Source organism: Berghia stephanieae, chromosome 5 (assembly GCF_034508935.2).
Source record: "Berghia stephanieae isolate SIO BIC M18660-M18661 chromosome 5, UCSD_Bste_1.3, whole genome shotgun sequence".
NCBI lineage: Eukaryota > Metazoa > Mollusca > Gastropoda > Nudibranchia > Aeolidiidae > Berghia > Berghia stephanieae.
This window is the reverse complement of record NC_088364.1, coordinates 28,677,823-28,698,911: the sequence shown is the minus strand read 5'-3', so window position 1 is coordinate 28,698,911 and position 21,089 is coordinate 28,677,823. Positions and strand designations below refer to the sequence as shown.

At 35.3% G+C, this 21,089-nt stretch overlaps 1 protein-coding gene across 6 annotated transcripts in view; it reads right to left on the bottom strand.

Moving 5' to 3' along the window:
- The window catches only part of LOC144972707 (uncharacterized), a 202,466-nt gene that overhangs the window by 35,624 nt on the left and 145,753 nt on the right, over nt 1–21,089 (bottom strand). For all 6 annotated transcript variants that reach the window (XM_078914254.1, XM_078914250.1, XM_078914253.1 and 3 more), the window contains one exon: nt 12,981–13,155. In XM_078914254.1, coding sequence (XP_078770380.1) covers nt 12,981–13,155 — 175 coding nt within the window. The remainder of the gene's footprint in view (nt 1–12,980; nt 13,156–21,089) is intronic.

Below are 21,089 nucleotides of genomic sequence, written 5' to 3'. Positions count from 1 at the left end.
TTTTTACATGTTAAAGGTAGTTGAATAAAAATCTCTATGTACATGCTCATTTCTAATACATTTCTTCCAATTTTGAAAAGTAGCAAAAAAATCTCTAGGATTGAGTGAGTTAATATTAGGGACACAGATTTGAGCGAGAGATTTGAGGAGCAGGTACAAACCTAGACAAAGCAGTTAGATAATGAACGAAAATTATCCCAACCCAACAGAGTTTCCTCCATCAACTTGGGATGAATGGTGGCTTCAGGTTCCACCACTGGTCAAAAGGCCTATTGTCTGGCACTTAAGCCTATGTGATCTAGTGGTATGACACTCGCTTTCGGACCGGAAGGTCCTGGGTTCGAGCCTCGCTCGGCGCATAGTTGAGCACCTGGAAAAGGCTCTTTACTCACATTCTCTCAACGTACTCAGGTGTAAAATGAGTACCTGGCCGTTAACAGCGTTTTTTCTGTCCGAAAAATTGTAATATCGCCTAGCAGGCGTCATGTCCCGTCCTACATGTTAAGTGTTGCTGTTGGCCAGGGCTCCCTTGTAAAGCGCTTTGAGCACGTTTAGTGGATATGACGCAATATAAATGCTCTAATTTCTTCATTTATTATTTTTTTTTATCATACACACTTTTCAAGATTTTTAACTTATGGCTCGTTCTCACGACCTGTTCTTGATCAAAGCTAACATCAACCATTTTCATCCCAAAAATCCAAACGGACACGTTGCATACCGATTACTGATCGTCTGCAGTGAATTGTCTTAGTCTTCCCTTGACCTTCGTGATTAACAATTAAAAGAGACCTCGAAGGAAGGTTAATAGCAATGGGTAATCATTGATCAGATACCGAATAGATAAGGTGATTTTGGATTGTCTGTTCTGTTTGATGCCGTGCCAATATAATATCATGATTAAAGAGATTGGTGATTTTGATATTCCTCTTGTTATCGCTAATGGTAGTAGTGATGTTGGTTGTGGTGGCGGCGGTAATATAGTGGTGGTGGTGGTGGTGGTGGTGGTGATGATGATGATAATGATGATGATGATGATGATGATGATGATGATGATGATGATGATGATGATAATGATGTTGATAATAATGATGTTGATAATAATGATGTCGATAATAATGATGTTGATAATGATAATGATGATGATGATGATGATGCTGATGATGATGCTGATGATGATGCTGCTGCTGATGATATTGATGACGATGATGATGAAATGACCATGATGATGATCTTGTGACCTTTCACAACAGAATAGCCAGTAGAAAAAGCTACTGATCCCCCTAGTATGGATTTCAACAAATTAAAATTACGTCCTACCTCTTTCAACCACTTTCTATTCATTTAAGAAACTCAGCTCATCGCCCACAATCACCCGAACCATCGCCATCGCCATGACCTACAGCCGGGACCATCACCTCCATCCACAGCACTATAACTTATCCCAATCAGCGCTCAACACATCATAACCCATACTGTACAGGATTTATTATTCTTCTCAGCAAGTCAGCGTTTTGTCTCTTAGTTTGATAATTAATTCATAATCAAAACTGCCGCCGATCACAGATTCCAGGTGCATGATATCGACAAACCAGCTTGGAGCTAGCTGCGTGACTTGATTGTTTGTTTGTAAGGAAGTCAGCCTTAGCGACATCCCGTGCTGTCGTCCATTGACTTAACACAATTTTAACAATTTGGTCAGACAAATTTTACGCATAGGCTATATCGATCGATCAACTTGTGAAAAAAGTCTCAAATTTAAAATTTAAAGGGAAATCTCAGGTAGGGACATTTTGACAGTTTGGAGTAACCTTAATCAATCGATATTTTAAAGGAAAAGTTTTCATGCAAAATAAGAAAAATTATGTATTTTGTCAGAGCACAGAGCAAAGTGAAGTAGACTGGGGGCTTGACGCAAAATCATTTCCCCAATGTCGAATGCCATAAAGGTGCCAAGTAGCAGTTCGACCCCTAGATCGAGTTGGTGCAAGAAGCAACAGATACTGTTATCAAATATGATTTCCTCGTAAATATTTACAATAAAAATGCCCCCAAGTCAATGCTCTCAAAATGTACGCAATTCTTAAATGTTTGGATAAAGCCCTAGGATTAAAGTGGGTTCTATATTTTTCCAGAATTTTTTAGAATCGAGGAACTTACAGTAGCCGTCTTTACATAGAATCAGCTGTCCAGAAGAAAAATATCCTTTACAAATAAATGATTGGCATTTAAAAGGAATAAGGCAATACATAATATAAACTGCATTGCTACAAGATTTTTAGTAAAAGAATATTGTGATTAGTCCCCTACAGGCATTTTATCTTGTCCTATATTATGTTAAATATTGCTTTTGGCTGGTAATCATCCCTGTAAAGCGCTTTGACCATACGAAGTGAATTTTGCGCTATGCATAAGCTCAAGTTTATTTAGACATCTCATTAAGAGATTTCTAATTTTTTAAATATTACGGCAAACTGTTAGAATGTAAAACCATGGAATAAACAGGATTGAAAATCTAATCACCCAGAGCGGTCATTGCACCTAAACCACACAGAGGAAGACGATGAAGTGAATGACTAATATGTAAATTTAGAATTATTAATATTGAAACACACATATACACACATACACATATACTCACACACGCATACACACACACACAATTTCATGACATTAATATTATTATCAAGAAAACGCTGAAAAAAATATATCATAAAATCACGATTAGAGGTGAAGGAAAAAAAATTATATCCCCGGTTCCTACGAATCTATAATGGAGGTTTTCCCCGTCAGGTAAAGGTTTTACTGCGGTGTCAAAGAGTGCATTACAATGTAGAAGTCGTGAAGATCTTGTACAGCCACCGTTAAGAAATGATACGCCTGTTTTTCATATAAAATCTTCTTTTTCAGAGAGATATTACTCGAACCAGCAAGGAGTCGGCAACAACCCTCAAAAGAGATGCTCATTGGAGAAAAAAAAAATAGAATAAACGGTATTGGCCAATCGTTTTCACGTTTTTTTCATAGCTTTTCACGACCGCTCACAATGGTTTCGTCCAAGGTGTTCCACTGAAAGCGACGAACCGTGCAATCCTCATTTATATCAGCACCGGATGTGGTTTGGTTTCGGAACGGCACCGTTCGAGAGGCGCTGCGGTACGGATCAAAGGCTCTGCGAGAGAGAGATATTGGTAATTATCCATAAAAAGATCGTAACTCAGAAGAGGGGCCGGGTAGGTAAGTATGACTTTCGGGTCAATCAGCTAACACTGATGGTGCTGTGACAAAAATAAATAAAAACTAACTTTAGTCTGTCTAACTCAATGGGTGGTTAGTTAGAGACTGAAATAGCCTAATTTTTTTCTTTATGTCTTTAAAGCTGTTATTTCTATTATATCATCACACTTAACGTTTCCCAATTTCACTAAAGACAAATGAAGATGAAGATGTCGCTTTGCTATAATATTATTATTAGTATCTACTGGGTTTTCCCCGGCAGATTTTACAGCTCGGAACCGATTTTGAAATAAATTAATTATCCCTGTTTTTTTAATGATTTATTATTTCCAACTTTAACCAGTTAACTGCCGTACACTGAAAAGATACGTATTTAAAAGTTTGGCCAGAAAACTCGTCCTTCAAATATCGATCGATTTAAGGACCCCCATCTTGGCAAAAAGTCTCAAACCTGGGACCTCGCGAAGTCTTCCTTAAGCCCCAGGTTTGTGAGTTTTTTGTTGTTGTCAAGATGAGGGTCATTTAAATAAATCGATATTTGAAGGACAACATTTCTGGCCAAATCGTTAAATACGTGTCTTTCCAGTAGTTAACTGGTTAAAGACTGACGAGTTGTTTAGTTGATTGCACTGCCGTACTCGGGAAAAACTTATATTAAAAAAATTTGGCCAGAAAACTAGTCCTTCAAATATCGAGCGATATAAATGACTCTCATTTTGGCAAAAACTCTCAAACCCGGGACTTCGCCATTTGAAGGACGAGCTTTCTGGCCAATTTTTTAAAAATATGTGTTTTTCAAGAGTACGGCAGTGCAGAGGTAATGGGAAAACTGTATATTTGTATTTATGATGAAATACACGTTCCCCTCTGTGAAATAGAGCTCGTTTAAAAGTGTCATGGTGAGAGGAGTAGGGTATAAATCGACACCCCCAGCTGATTGAGTAGTATAGGAAACAATATGACTCACCGTCTGCATTGGTTTGGCTAGGCAGACACCTTCCTTTCACGTTAACTAGGAGCTCTGCGCAATATAATTAATAGGCTTAATGGGCTTAAGTAATAATAAAGCGAGAAAAGTAAGTCATAATAACACGCGGTGAGCAACCACCACCCCCCCCCCCCCACCAACCCAAAAAGAAAAGACGTTAAGCAAGGTGCTTGTATTTGTCTAGTCTTTTTTTCATGTCGTTAGGTAAATATATTATTATAATTATCAGTGTAACAGCTAAAACATCATATACGTGAATGGGGCCACCCATTAGCAAACCCACAATATTGTTTTGTTTAAAACTAATTAAGAAAAGAAAATATAATATAGTATAAGGATATAACTTTCAAAAGGTGTTAAGTCATATCTAGATAATTAATAAATCTATTGGATACCTTAAAATCACCATAGAAAATTTGAAGTTCCAAATCAGAGTGGGTATTGTTTTATAAGGCAAATAAAGACACGCATATCCCTCTTAAAACAACTAAATAAATGACTAAAAATTGCGGTTTTCTTTGAATGATGAATAATGCGACTTAGTACGTTTTGTACATTGCATCCTCAATATTATAGTTATACAGGTGGTTTGAAACAAAAAAGAAAAAAGAACAAGATTTTGCACTTGTAGATGCTGAAAGAGTGCAGGGGTCCATTGGTGTGATGTTGTTTAGGATAAGACAAGCAAATCGAACGAAGATTATTTGTTTGAAAGAGTTTCTCGGAACTTGCTGTGCTTAGAAGTCAAATTCGTGACATAGAATTAGAGTCTAGAATTTAGTTCAATTGTTTAAATATTAAACATAATACAGCGCTTTCTCGCTAGAATAATCGAAAAACCAAAAACTATGCGGCTACGTACGTGATCTAGTGGTAGTGGTATGACACCTGCCTTCAGACCGAAAGGTCCAGGGTTCGAAATCAGCTCTAAGAATAGTTGAGTCTTAAAAAAGGGCTTTTACTCATATTTTCTCAATGTACTCGGGGGGGGGGGGATAAAATGAGTACCTGGCCGTTAACAGCGTTGTTTTGTTTGTTTGTTGCTTTAGGTCTCTTCCAACACAATTGAGGTTATATGAGAGACCGCTGAAACAAAAAAAACAAGCAATCTAACAAAAATAGTACAAATGTAAATCAAAATCATAATCTAAAGATATCATAAGCTAAATTATAAATAACCAAGAACAAACAGGCAGAAGATTTACAGAAAAAAATATCCCCTGTCAAAAATACAATCACAAACCAAAGAAGCAGGATAGGTTAGTAAAGAGAAGAAGAAACGACATCACTATCGGATCGTACACCCATGCGAATATCATAGGTATATGATTCAAGGGTGATGCTCCCATCCAACCACCCGCTTAACAGCGTTGTCTGTGCTCGAAAAAATGTAATACTGACTGACAAGTGTTAAATTTCGTCCTAATTGTTAAGTGTTACTGTTGGCCGGGAACCTCTTTAAAGGGCTTTGCGCACGTTTAGTGGATATTGCGCTATATAAATTATGCTCAAGTTCTTTTTAAACTAAATATGACGAATCGCACAGTGAGCTGTGGCATCACTGGAACAACTGCACATTATTGAAGCTTTCATTTACATTATTCAGTTTTATGTTCACCATCTTGAATTAACCAATCGAGACGTATCATCATCGTCATCATCATCATCATCATCATCATCATCATCATCATCATCATCATCATCATCATCATCATCATCGTTATTATCGTCGTCTTCATCAAGCTGATCCTGAAGAAGACTTCAACACCAATATAACAAATCATGTTCCATTCATCTTTGACAATATAAAACTTTAAACACAAGCCTTCTCTTATTATTAGAGTGTATTCAGGTTTAATAATATTAAATAACACCGAATATTCCACACTTTATTGTTATAAGGGAAGGAAAACACGTCTGTCCCACTAAGTTTATTTATTTATGTCGCTGGTTTAAAATGCTGTGTCTCAAACAATTCTGAAATCGATACTTAAAAAAACAAACATATGCCGTTCGTTGGCAGTCATGTGACACCAGTACTTGGAAACGTATGACAGGGCAATCAATTTTCACACTATATTTTAACATGATATTTAGCTAAAATCATGAAAATGATTACAGCAGATGAACATAATTTAAGAAATAATTTGTAAAAGTAAAAAACGAACAACATCTAAATGTTTTCTTTGCTTTTCACACCATTGCAGAGCTAAAAGTCCGTTGGATGGGGAATATCTAGTTTAAAAACATTATGAGTAAAAAAGTGCCTTCTAGAATTTGTAAAAAGTGATAGATAAAAATGAATATAAAATGAATATATAAAAAAATCCAAAAAATCACGGGAACGCTCCGAGCTCAAAACCCTTCTTCAGCTAACAAATACCCCACCTCCCCCCATAAAAAACAACAAACAAACAATGGAAACATAAATACATTACTAAAAAAAACATATTGTTTTCATTGTTTATTGTTGGTGGCTGAAGAAGGGTTTTGAGCTCGGAACGTTCCGTGTTTGGCATTTTGCTGGTGCGCGTTTCTGCAAGGAAATGAGACACCCATGCACTATGCACTTAATGCGATGTCACACGTATCGAAAACGAGTAAGATGGACATGAAAAAAAAGGGGCTAAATTATCTTAACGTCAGCACTACCCTATTTAAGCCTGCAATTAAAATGACTTGACCAAAACTGGTGTTCTAAAACACCTGAACCACCTGAAACACGAGAAAAACAAACCAAGTGTCTATAGCGAGATTTAAACCAACTGCCGTTCGTTGCAAAGGCGATTTACTCACCCTTACGCCATTAATTGGCACGAATTCAATTTTTTCACAAATCCAAATAAAATCGATTACAATAATTGCAAAACGGCAGCTTTTAAGTGTTTGCCGACGGCTGATATATTGCGACGGAGTTAGGAAGAAAATGTTGGTTATTACGGAAGATTTTAAACGAAAAGATTGCAAGGTTTCCAATTTGTATTTTGAACGCTAGCTAGCTGCTATCTATCTCTCTATCAATTTGGTTATGGCTAATTCATGCACACAAAAGTGCGTCCAATAATTTATAACAAAGCAAATATATATATATATATATATATATATATATATATATATATATATATATATATATATGCTTTTATATATATATATATATATATATATATATATATATATATATGCTTTGTTATATATATATATATATATATATATATATATATATATATATATATATATATATATATATATATTATGTAACTACGAACCGCCATAAACACGAATCTAGAAAAATAGGAAAAACACAACAATCTACTTTCACTTCCATGTTTTATAAATAGCTCTTTTTATCTAAAAGTTGAGCACAATTATATCATGGTTTTTGTTTTTATAATTTATATATAATTATATATAAATATATATATATATATATATATATATATATATATAATATATATATATATATATATATATGATTGATTTGCATCGGGTTTTTCATCATGCCAATGTCAAATCTTATAAGTTCCCTATGGGGTGAAAGAATATCATTAAGTAAGAATTCCAATTGTGTATATTATGCAGATCGCTTCACTTATCATTTCGTGCTCTAGGATTCTTAGATATAAACAAGAAACCTAGTTTGAAATGATATTCTAATGATGAAAACTTAGATGAGTCGATGATTGTGCTGGGAGTGAAATAAATAAAACAAATTATAACGCTGTGTTGATGACGACGATGATGACCACGACGATGAAGATGAGAGTAATGATGGTCAAGATGTTGTAGACGATGTTGATTAAAATGATGATGATGATGATGATGAAATGATGATGATGATGATGATGATGATGATGATGAAGATGATGATGATAATGACCTCGCGAAGTCCCAAGTTTGAAAGTGTTTGCCAAGATAAGGGTCATTTAAATCGATCGATATTTGAAGGATGAGTTTTCTGGCCAAATTTTTAAAATACGTGTTTTTCCAGAGTAAGGCAGTAACTGGTTAAAGGAAGTTGAAAAATTAAGTTTTATAAAATAAAGAAAAAATGTTAGCATAAACTTAAGGAAATCATGCATATCCCCGTTGTTTATAACTTTGAAAATAAAACGAAGACTAATATCGTTAAGATTTTGAAGAGTTTATAGATTCTCCTTGAAGAAAAACAAAAAAACCTTGACATGAATATATTTTTCTGGCGCCGGGACGTTTTTAAAACTTGTTTTAATCTTTATATTTTATTTTAAATATCTTCCTATGAAATCATGTTTTTATCTTCATAATGTACTGCTTTGACTTTTCCTGCTGAATCAAAGATAAAAAAAAAATTTCTTGGAAGGTTGTACATGAATCTTATCGCGTCAAATTTTGCCTTAATCTTTAAAAACGTGGTAAGAATGTTAATTTTTTTTTTATTAAAACCCAATTCCCTTCTCGACGTTTTCTTGAGATACCCTTGCAAATCGATAAATGAAGACAAGTTTAATATCATAGAATTGTTGTTGAACTATGAAAATGAGTTTTTTAGAGCTACGACAGTCGTGAAACCCCGAGCTTATCCCAGTAACTTTAAATTAAATAGACAATAACATTTGGTAAGGACACAGGTACTTTCCGCCCGATCTAATAGACCCAGATTCCAAATGACCAGAGGGATTAGAATAAAATCTCCACTCCCTCAGATAATGATCCCTTTGTTTTTGAAGCCAGTGCTTTATCAATGAGGCATTCGGGAATCCGTTATTGAACCACTGTCTTCATTTAGTTTGTTCTCTTAATACCCCCCCCCCCCCCCCCCCCCGCCTCATACCCCATCTCGGTGTTATGAGTGAGCTTGTACCAGGATGCTTGTTTTAATTTTTTGTTTTTTTTTCTTGTTGAGTACTCAACAAGCGATCGGAAATAAATATGAGTCATAAAATAGCCAGGAAAAAAGAAAAACAAAAGGATAAAAGGAATTAGATGATAAAACTGTACAAAAACAGTGCAAATTATTAGAACCAATCAAACAAAAAAACAATTATTGACAAAAATAAAAAAGAAAGAATCCGAGCTAGAAGCAAACCGACATACGGAAAACAGAAAGAACAGACCCAAAACCTTCTACAAAAAAAAAAAAAAAACAAACCCCCCCCCCCCCCCAACAAAATAGTAATAATAAAAATTTTAAAAAACGAAACAAACAAACAGAAAAAAAGCAACAACCTCCCCCCCCCCCTTTCCAAATTAACCCCCCACCCCAAACATGAAAACGAAACAAAATAACAACAAAAAAAGACCCAAAAAAAAGCAAACAAACAAAAACAACAAACAACACACACACATACACACACACAAACAAATACAACAAACAAAAAGCAACCCCAAAACATTAAAACAAGGGAAGAAAAGATTAAGGCAAAAAAAACCAAAACAAACAAAAGAAACAGAACACATACACTCGCACAGCAAACTAAAGAAACACAAAATGCCCCCCCCCCCCCCCCCTCCTCCCTTTCTCCCACACGCCTAAAAGAAACCCAATGGCATGTCGTGATCAGTTTCATTGGAAAGTACATTTGACATGGTTTGCGTGATGTATCGATGACTTGAGTGTCCTGGTAGGGAATATCTCAGGTGATCACAGAACTCATTCATTCCTTGGGTACATAGAGGATTGGATATGGGTGGCTGGGGAAATGGTATGCTCTTGTGAGGTACACATTGCTTTGGGATTCGTTCCGTTTATCGTTTTTCTTCGGGTACAAAAAAGAAGAAGAAGAATGCATAAATGTAAGGGCAGGATATAGAAAGTAAATACTGGGATTTAATATGATCATGCTTTGCAGTGGTAACATAAGAAGACAAGGAAATGGATTAGGAGTAGTCGTAGTAGAAGTAGTAGTAGTAGTAGTAGTAGTAGTAGTAGTAGTAGTAGTAGTAGTAGTAGTAGTAGTAGTAGTAGTAGTAGTAGTAGTAGTAGTAGTAGTAGTAGTAGTAGTAGTAGTAGTAGGAGGAGGAGGAGGAGGAAGACAGGAAGGAGAGGAATGAGTAGGAGGAAAAGAATGTGGAGGAGAAGGAGGAGGAGGAGGAGGAGATCGGATGAGCTTGAACGGACTAAAATAGTGACTAACCAAGAGTGAATATCTCGTGACTTTGCAATAAAAACTATTTAATACGTTTGAAAATCATCCTGTTTTAGAAAGACTATTGCATTGCTAAGCAGTGTGTTTTTTTTTTCCTTTTCAAACAAGATTCTGAAATAACCCTTTGCATTCGCCCCCCTTTATATATTATCATGTATTATCGATCAAGTGGATTCATTTGAAAAATAGCCCAGACTTAAGCAGACCAAATGCCACCAATGAGAATTGGATTCAATAGTCTGATGTCACATCGCCCAGCAACGGCGGCCATCGTGGTTCTAAACAAAGAAAATCAGTATATTTTATTCTTCAAGTTGGCTAGACTTTTCATGGGTCTTGTGATCAGAATGTGTAAAAGTCAAAACATGATCAGATTTATAATGTTTTTTTTTTCCCTTCTGGATACGCTTTTATGCTCGTCGGAGAAATATTTCGGTAAGGGCGTCCGCCACTGTTCCGATAGTTAAGAGCCAGTTACTAAGTTACTATGCGTCATTACGAGGGAAGTGACGTTACGACTGTCGAAGCGTATTAAAACAACTTCACAAGAGCATCGTAACATGACTGTCGTTTAGGAATTATTATTTGAAATATAGATAGACGATTCTTCAGATAAATCTGCGTCAATACTCGAATCAGGTCTCTTATGTTACAGTGTATTCCATTATCCACTAAAAACAACCCCCTGAGCTTTTATATAGCGCAATATCCACTAAACGTGCTCAAAGCGCATAGGCCAAGGCAGTGAACAAGAGCAACACAGAGCAACCCATTACATAACAAACTCTCCACCCCCCCCCCCCCCCCTGAAAAACAAAAACAAAACAAAAAATCCCCAAAAATCCAGAAAAAACCCAAAGAAAACAAACAAATAAAAACCCCCCCCCCCCAAAAAAAAAAAGCAAACAAACAAACAACAAAAGCAAAAAACCAACAAACAGCCCCCCCCCCCCAAAGAAAAAACACAAAAAAAACAAAACAAAACAAAACAAAACAAACAGAGCGAGCAAACTAATTTCAAAGAAAACAAAAATAGAAAAAAAACTAATAAAAGAGACAAAGCAAAAAAATATATATCATAACCAATATGCAAAGACAAATTTATATTACAAAAGATCAAACAGAAAAAGCAACAAAAAAATCTCAACAAAACAAATAAACATCAACAACAACAAAACAAAACGAACGAATATAAAAAACAACAAAACAAAACACCCGAAAATCAAAACAAAAAAACAACAATAAAAAAACAAACAAAACAAACAAAAACAAACCAAAAAACAAACAAACAACAAAACAAAACAAAACAAAAAAAAAAATGATATGGTGATGAATATTTATATAACACAATTCCATTGACTTATGCGATTTTCAAAGAGAAACAATTAAAAAAAAAAAAACAACATATTATTTTATTCGAAAATGTTATCAATAAGGCCAATATGTTATTGCATAAACTAATCTATATTAAAATAATCACGGATACAGGTTAATTCGGTGTAATTTTAACATATCTACCCTATGGCCTTCTAATTGCTTCTTGTAGACATAACAATAAGATTAAAAGAAAGTCAAGGTGAGGAAAAAGTTATAAACGAAATATTAGCGGAACAAAAAGACCAAGCGTAAAGATAGAAACAGATGGTCATAATTGCCGGCGAGTGTTAAGCTAGACAAGTACAGTCATGACTCATTCAGTCAGGGAAAATGGTACCAATTAAAGCATGCACGGAGAGAGTGCCATCATCATCACCATCACTAATAGATGAAGTTGTAGTCGTTTTACAACATCAACAACAACTAGTACGACTGATACTACTACTACTACTACTACTACTACTACTACTACTACTACTACTACTACTACTACTACTACTACTACTACTACTACCCTACTACTACACTACTACTACTACTACTACTACTACTACTACTACTACTACTGCTCTACTACTACTACTACTACTACTACTACTACTACTACTACTACTACTACTACTACTACTACTACTACTACTGCTACTACTACTACTGCTACTACTACTACTACTACTACTACTACTACTACTACTACTACTACTACTACTACACCACTATTACTACTACTACAAAAACAATAGTAATAGTAGCAGCAATCGTGGTGGTAGTAATTACAAAAAGGGTAGTAGTAGTAGTAGTAGTAGTAGTAGTAGTAATTATTATTATTATTATCATTATTATTATTATTATTATTATTATTATTATTATTATTATTATTATTATTATTATTATTATTATTATTATTATTGTGGTGGTAGTAGTATTAGTATTAGTAGTAGTAGTAGTAGTAGTAGTAGTAGTAGTAGTAGTAGTAGTAGTAGTAGTAGTAGTAGTAGTGGTAGTGGTAGTAGTAGTAGTAGTAGTAGTAGTATTAGTAGTAGTAGTAGTAGTAGTAGCAGTGATAGTTGTTATAATTTCAGATAAAGTACAAATTATAATCTATGAATAAGTCAAATTATGTAGGCTGTACTTGGAACCTGGAACACTGTTCATTTCTATTGACCCTGTATGCTAAATCACGATTATAGGAAGCATAGCGCATAAAAAAGCGAAGTTACTAGAGCTATTAAATATTAGATATATCTACTTACTTATTTTTCTTGATGGTCATTCCTTTCAATTCTTTTTCGTTTATTATCACGCCATCTTTATACCACGTGTATTCAGGTGTTGGTTTTGCTTTGGCGTAGCACTTGAAGGTCAGTTTTGAACCTGTCCTCACTGTGGTCTTTGGTCCCACTACCCGTTTAATTTTAGGCTTAGAAGCTGCAATGAAGAAAAGAAGAAAAACAGAACATTTTAATGAGTATTACAATGAGTAGTAGTAGTGGTAGTAGTAGTAGTAGTAGTAGTAGTAGTAGTAGTAGTAGTAGTAGTAGTAGTAGTAGTAGTAGTAGGAGTAGTAATAGTAGTAGTAGTAGTAGTAGTAGTAGTAGTATATATATATATATATATATATATATATATATATATATAGAGAGAGAGAGAGAGAGAGAGAGAGAGAGAGAGAGAGAGAGAGAAAGAGAGAGAGAGAGCGAGCGGTGGAGAAATAATGAAAAATGTGTGTGTATATATATATATATATATGTTTGTGTGTTTGTGTTTCTGTGAGAGAAAGAGGGAGATAGATACATAGAGAGAGAGAGAGAGAGAGAGAGAGAGAGAGAGAGAGATAATAGAGAGAGAGAGAGAAGGAGAGAGAGAAGAGAAAGAGAAGAAAAAGACACAGCGACACAAACACACACACACACACACGCGAGAGAGAGAGAGAGAGAGAGAGAGAGAGAGAGAGAGAGAGAGAGCATCCTGCAACTAGTCACGATTTTTGTTGCTGGAGTATGTCACACTTGTCTGGTAATTATACCAGACTTGTATATGATCAATGCACGGTCTAAGATGTTTATATCATTATTTTTTTTTTTTTGCTATGCTTCATCCTAAAACAACAATTTTAGTTGTCATTTTTTTTTAAAACAATGCATTTATTCTAGACGAATTGTAGTCTTCTCATTGCGTGGAAGCGTGTTTAAATCATAGTGTATTTCAATTTGTGAGCGATTTAGAAAATCACCGAGCGACGACTTGGAACTAATAGACTCGAAAATGGAAAATGATAGTAATTATATTGGTACTAGATCAAATCACACAGCAAACGGCGAATTACAAACGACTGTAAACGTGTAAATTGATCTGCATCAGCAGAAAATCAAGTTTATGTAAAGCTTGTCAAAACACGCTATTTGTGTACAGGACATTGTGCGAATGATACTTCCAGTTTGATCTGGTCTGTTTCAATCCTAAACAATATTTTAAAGTTAATTGAGATTCTATATAGCGCAATATCCACTGAACGTGCTCAAAGCGCCTTACAAGGGGTCCCTGGTCAACAGCAATACTTAACATGTTAGGCGAGATTACATTTTCTTTCGGACAGAGACAACGCTGTCAACGGCTAATAACTCATTTTACACCCGAGTACGGTGAGAGAATGTGAGTAAAGAGCCTTTTCCAAGGAATCAATTATGCGAACCCAGGACCTTCCGATCTGAAAACGAGTGTCATATCATAAGACCAAATAGACGCACAACAATAATGTTTTCTCAAAAAACCCGTTTAACCAGTAGTTAACTGTCGCACAATGGAAAGACGCGTGTTTAAATATTTGGTCAAAAAATCGTACTTTAAATATCGATCGATTTAAATGACCTTCGCCTTGGCCAAAAAAAAAACAAACCAAACAAACAAAAAACAAAAAAAATCCTATCAAATCTAGGAGTTCACATTTAAATGACCCTCAAATTGGCAAAAACTTTCAAACCTGAGGTACCGGATTTAAAAGTTTTTGCCAAGATGAGGTTCATATAAATCGATCGATATTTGAAGGACGAGTTTTCTGGCCAATTTTTTTTCAATACGTGTCTTTCCAGAGTACGGCAGTTAACTGGTTAAATTTTTTTTTATATATAATAGTATGAGATAAAACAAGAAGGGTAAATTACTTATGACAGGCGATAAGAGGATCTTACGAGCTTAAAGTGATGAATATGACAATGATGAATAATAATGGTTCTGGGAAAGTTGGTGGTGTTGTTTGGTGGTGATGACGATGATGATAAGATGATGATGATTATGATTTCGGTTGTGAAAATGATGAGCAAGCAATGAGATTTTGTTTTAAACGCTCTTTATTTGGGGGACATTGCGGCTTCGTGGTGTCATTAAAAGCAGCGTATCCGAATAAAGGTCTATACCCTCATAAGTCAGTGTCCATCTACAAAGTTGAACGGCCATTGTTGATACCGATTCTAAGATAAGCAAAACCGACAACGCCAAAGCTTTGCGTGAAAGATTTTCCACGAGAACTGACACATAAAAACCACATTAATTCTAAAACCAAAATCACATATCTATAACTAAATAAAGACAAACTAAAAAAAAAAAAGAGGACAAAACAATGGATTAACAAGGATAGATTGAGCACTCAGACAACTGGTGTCTGGGTCCTGGCGAGATGATTGCGTGTTAACCTGCGGGTGCTCAAGTTATAACTCCCAAGACTCCATTACTCACATACTCACACACACACACAAACACACACACACACACACACACTTTCTCTCTCTCTCTCTCACACACACACACACACAAAATCTCTCTTTCTCTCTCTCTCTCTCTCTCTCTCTCTCTCTCTCTCTCTCTCTCTCTCTTTTCATTTTCTATTGAAAACAAGTTTGTAGATATCTTTGAGAGATAATAAAAGTCTTTTCGATGACCATGAGAAAGTAAATTGCGAGGATTAGAGCTCCAACAAAATTGACTTTTCGATCTGGAAATTGATTGATGCTTAAAAAAAAAACAACTAATCACAGCGGAAAACAGGACAAAATTAAACCTCAGAACAAACATTAAATTTTTTTTTACTAAACTCAATTTTTAACAATACCAAAAAAAAAAAAATAAATAAAAAAGAAAAGAAAGAAATTGAAAAAGAAAAGAAAAACAAAATGGAAACAACCCTCCTCCCCCCCCCCCCCCCCCGAATAAAAAGAAGCAAGCCCAAAAAGAATAAACTAGAAAAAAAACCAAAACCACCAACCCCCCCCCCCCCCCCACCATGGAAAAAACAAAAAAACAAGCAAACAAAAAACAAACAAACAACAAACAAACAAACAAAAACACAAAACAATGACAAAGAAAAAACCCCCCAAAAAACAATCAAACAAAAATAAAACAACCCCCCCCCCCAAAAAAAAAAAACCAAAAAAAAAAAACCCAACGAAAACAAATAAACCTAACCCCCCCCCCCCCCCCCCCAAAAAAAAAAAAAAAAAAAAAAGGAAACAAGACGAAAAACAGCAACCAACCAAACAAACATACTTAGGTCAACGACAACACCAATGGAAAAAAAAAAAAAAGAAAAAGAAAAGAAAAGAAAAGAAAAACAAATACAGAGACACAAAAAAGCAAAAAGAAGAAGAAAAAAAGAACCAACCTATCACAAACTACATCCCTACATCATGGTCTGTTCTGCTCCGTTATTCGCAAATCCCTGGAACACGTTCCTCAAATGATTACGGTGATTTATGCAATATTTATCACTGGGTGACATCACAAGAGAATTCCAACCATCGACCACTCTAATTCCGAGACAACGGAAGCATCAGCAACAAACACCAGTCAACAACAGATGATAAAGCAATTACTTTGTGATGTTCCCTTAACCTGTCAGATGAGTACTAAATATAGAGTTTCTCTTGTTTCTTGCTCATCCATCATGGCTTTGTGTACTAATTATACGTAAGTCGAAAAGCAGAATTTAATAACGACACGAGAAACAGAATACTAGATACAACTAGCTACTAGTCTACTTTTTAATCAGTGCTTGGAAAAACACGAATTCAAAAATTAGGCCAGATAAATTCGCCCGTTAATTATCGATCTAGAAACTCTCAAACCTGGGACCTCGCGAGGTCCCAAGTATGAGAGTTTATGCCAAGATGAGGGTTAATTAATGAAATCGACCGATATTTATTGACAGACGAGTTTTCTCGACAAATTTTTAAGTACGTGTCTTCCATAGTACGGCGGTTAACTGGTTAAAAAAAAAATATTTTTGGCAATGTTGGGGGGGGGGGGGGGGGGGGGGGGAGGGGATGTTATCTTTCGAGATCAGGTTCAGCTGTCAGTCCTATATAGGTATGGATATCGGATTTTCAGTGAGGAGCGGACGGCAACAAATTGCTTTCTAGCTTCTAAACAGGACCATGGTCGCATCGCATCCAACGCCAAATTATACATTTAATTCGTCCATGCCACCCAGTAATTGTTTCAATGTTGGCATAAGTGGTGTAAAGTTAACGCGTTCACTGTTTAACCTGAGCCGAATGGTTTCGATCTTCTTTCTTTCTAGTGGTAGTTCTTTAAATATATTTGATTATTATTTCTTTTTCAATAAATATTTATTGTGATCACAATAATGCACAAGGGTAGCAGCAAGACTTTTAAAATAAAGATAAGCTAAACGTAAAGATAATATTATGTTACTGTAAATAGGAATTTATGTATCTACTACAATGTCGTTGACCAAGGCATTACAGCAACATGGTAATGGAAATATTCTAAAGTCTATTTCAGGCATGGGACTCCATTCGTTTCATTCAATCGAGGGGTCGAATCAGTTCCTGTCTGGATTTTAAACTTGGCAATTGAATATTAACCAGTTAACTGCCGAACTGTAGAAAGACACGTATTCAAAAAATTTGTCCAGATAACTCGAAAACAAAACACGTCCTTCACATATCGATCGATTTAAATGACCCTCACCTTGGCAAAAAACTCTCAAACCTGAGACTTAAGTAAGACCTCGCGAGGACCCAGGTTTGAGAGCTTTAGCCAAGATGAGGGTCATTTAAATCGATCGATATTTGAGGGACGTGTTTTCTGGCCAAATTTCCAAATACCTAGGTGTCTTCCCAGAGTACGGCAGTTAACTGGTTAAACTTAGCTTAACGTAAAACGTAAGCTCGTGGATGAAATTAGGGCAAGTGTTTGAGTAAACAGGATAATAAACCTAAATAAACCCGGGAAAGTGAGTCTGGGGTATACACGGTGCCGCATAGTGAATATTGATGGTTCTTATTATCAATGATATTGATTGTTAATAAATAATAAATGTTTTATCTTTATCAAAATTTAAATGAGTAACGACTGATTGGTGAGTAGATCGATACACCAATACACACAAACACACACGCGCGCACACACACAAATACACATAAGAGTATCTCATATATATAATATATATATATATATATATATATATATATAATATATATATATTGATTGTTAATAAATAATAAATGTTTATCTTTATCAAAATTTAAATGAGTAACGACTGATTGGTGAGTAGATCGATACACCAATACACACAAACACACACGCGCGCACACACACAAATACACATAAGAGTATCTCATATATATATTTTATATATATATATATATATATATATATATATATATATATATATATATCTGAGAGAGAGAAAGAGAGAGAGAGAGAGAGAGAGAGAGAGAGAGAGAGAGAGAGAGAGAGAGAGAGAGAGAGAGAGAGAGAGATGCACGGACGATGGGTTGCAAAAAGAGATGAGTGGAAAAAAGATCCACAAAGCAGATTAGAGATAATCTGTCTGGAATAAGCTTGTATCACACCGTTCCCTTCACCAGTTCACTGTTGTACTCTGGGATAACTCATATTTAAGAAATTGGCCAGAAAACTCGTCCTTCAAATATCGATCGATTTAAATGACCCTCATCTTGGCATAAACTCTCAAACATAGAAATCCGCAAAGTCCCAGGTTTGAGAGTTTTTGCCAAGATGAAGGTCATTTAAATCGATCGATATTTGAAGGAAGAGTTTTCTGACCAAATATTTAAATAAAAGGTTTTTCCACGGGATTTAACTCTTTAAATTGTACCGTTGACAGAGTGGAACCACCGAGTCTCAGATTAGCAACAAAAAAGTGTTGTTTACCGCACCTCGTACCCTTTCTACAAACTACAAAGTGATGTATGTTGGATAAGAGACTCGTTTTGTGATACGTGCTTCAAAAGAACGATTGTTGAAATAGATTTGAGTTAAACGTTGTAGAAAAGAAGAATTTCGTTACTCTATGTTCATCCATCAAATAGTCTTCGTTTTCAAGGTTCTTTTGATCTATATTTTTGGCGGTGGTTGTTTGATAAGGGGAAGGGCGAGGGAGTAAAGTCATGCACTGCTTTTCTCTGGTTGCTCAGTTTTTTCTTGCTCTTATTAACTTTGTCATTTCAATATCATTTATTGTTGCTTTTCTTTCTGTAATTGGTGCTTCCAATCTTGTGTCCTGTGTTATTACTCCTTTTACGACTTATGCTACCTCTACTACTTCTATTGCTATTACAACAGCAGTTGATATTACCAACACGACCACCACCACCACACTACTACTACTACTACTACTACTACTACTACTACTACTACTACTACTACTACTACTACTACTACTACTACTACAACAACAACAACCACAACACCACTACTACCAACACCACTACTACTTAAATACTAACTACTACTCCAAACCAATTTTCAAAATCGACTTCTGTGTTATTGAGACACCACCACCTTCCACCACCACCTCATTTTATCCTCTGACCCATTTTACATCTCTTCCTACTACATTCTCCAATTTCCAATTTTCCCGTATTCCTTTCCTTTTTTTTCATGCATAAATCTAGTGATATTGGCAAAATCTTTTTCCCCTAGAAATGTTCCTGTCAATCAGTGATATTTAACCTTGTCACCCGCGATACTCTGACTCGGGTCTCATGGGGGCCAGAGATCCTGCCAACTAATTTCAGCCTACCTACCCCCCCCCCCCCCCCCCCATTTCCGCTACACCAACAATCATACAAGGCAATCCAGTGCAGTATGATAAATTATATGGTGTTAGTGTGAAATGAAGTGCTAGACTTTTATTTTTTTAAATTATACAGTAAAGATAAGCCATGTAATGACAATTGTTGTTTTTGTTGTTATTGTTGTTGTTGTTATTGTTGTCGTTATTGATTTTCATAATATTACAGTTCAGTCAAATGATCGCATGTCCTGGCTGGCATGATATAATTAAATAGTTTTGACAAACACATCCATGAATCCAAAAACGTTGATTGATGCAATGCGTTTAAGTAAAATACCAGTTCTGGCCATCAGATCAATCGCCCAGCACACAAAACAATAATAGAACTTGGCGTTTTTTGGCTTGGTTGATAGAATTTAGTGATCATTAAATCATTTATGATAAACACACGCACACATATATTATACACAAATGTAGATTTTTTAAAAATCGCTCATACATTCGTCTAATTTAATGTACTATTTCCTGTTGTGATGCAAAACTCACATAACCAAACACGCATTCTCCATTACCATACGTATAATAATCTCATGTTAACAGTGACACCACGTAGAATGTGATTCGTGTTTATTGTGCTCTATCACCAAACCTGCCTCCTTGAAAAATTAAAAATTCTTAGCTTTTAAGGAGATAAAAAATATAGTTAACTTTATTAATCAATAATTTACATTCCAATGACTAAATAAAACATCAAAATCCCTTAAATTATGTAGTCTGGCATCAACGTTCATTTTCAATATGTTTTAATGGCTTAGAAATGGTCACGAAGTTCTGAACTTGAAGCCAAAATGTCTGTCTTTCACCCAAATATTTTTAATGCTACATTATCAAAATGAATTTGTTACTCCAACTCCGATTTCAAATTAATGTGAGCGACGACGTAAGAGATTTCTTTCTCGTCTGATTTATTTGCTAAATAATTCACTTTATGATTATACACGTTAACACTGTTTGATAATCTCCGATCACGAGGGATGACATTCATCACTCCGATATCCATTTTTCACTTTATCTTAAATCTTTTACGTAAAAAGATAGATATTATAGGGTTTCTGATCGTAGCATTGGTTAGTTAATTCGATTCTGCCCTCAATTTACGTCAAAATACACGGATGCAATCACCAAATGAAAGTGAAAAGTGCATATTGATGAAAAGTCGTGAGATTAAATCCTCTACTCTTTTGGTTCCTAAATTCTCGGGAGTGTGTAGTATGTAACCAGTCTCTCGGAGTATTAATAATGA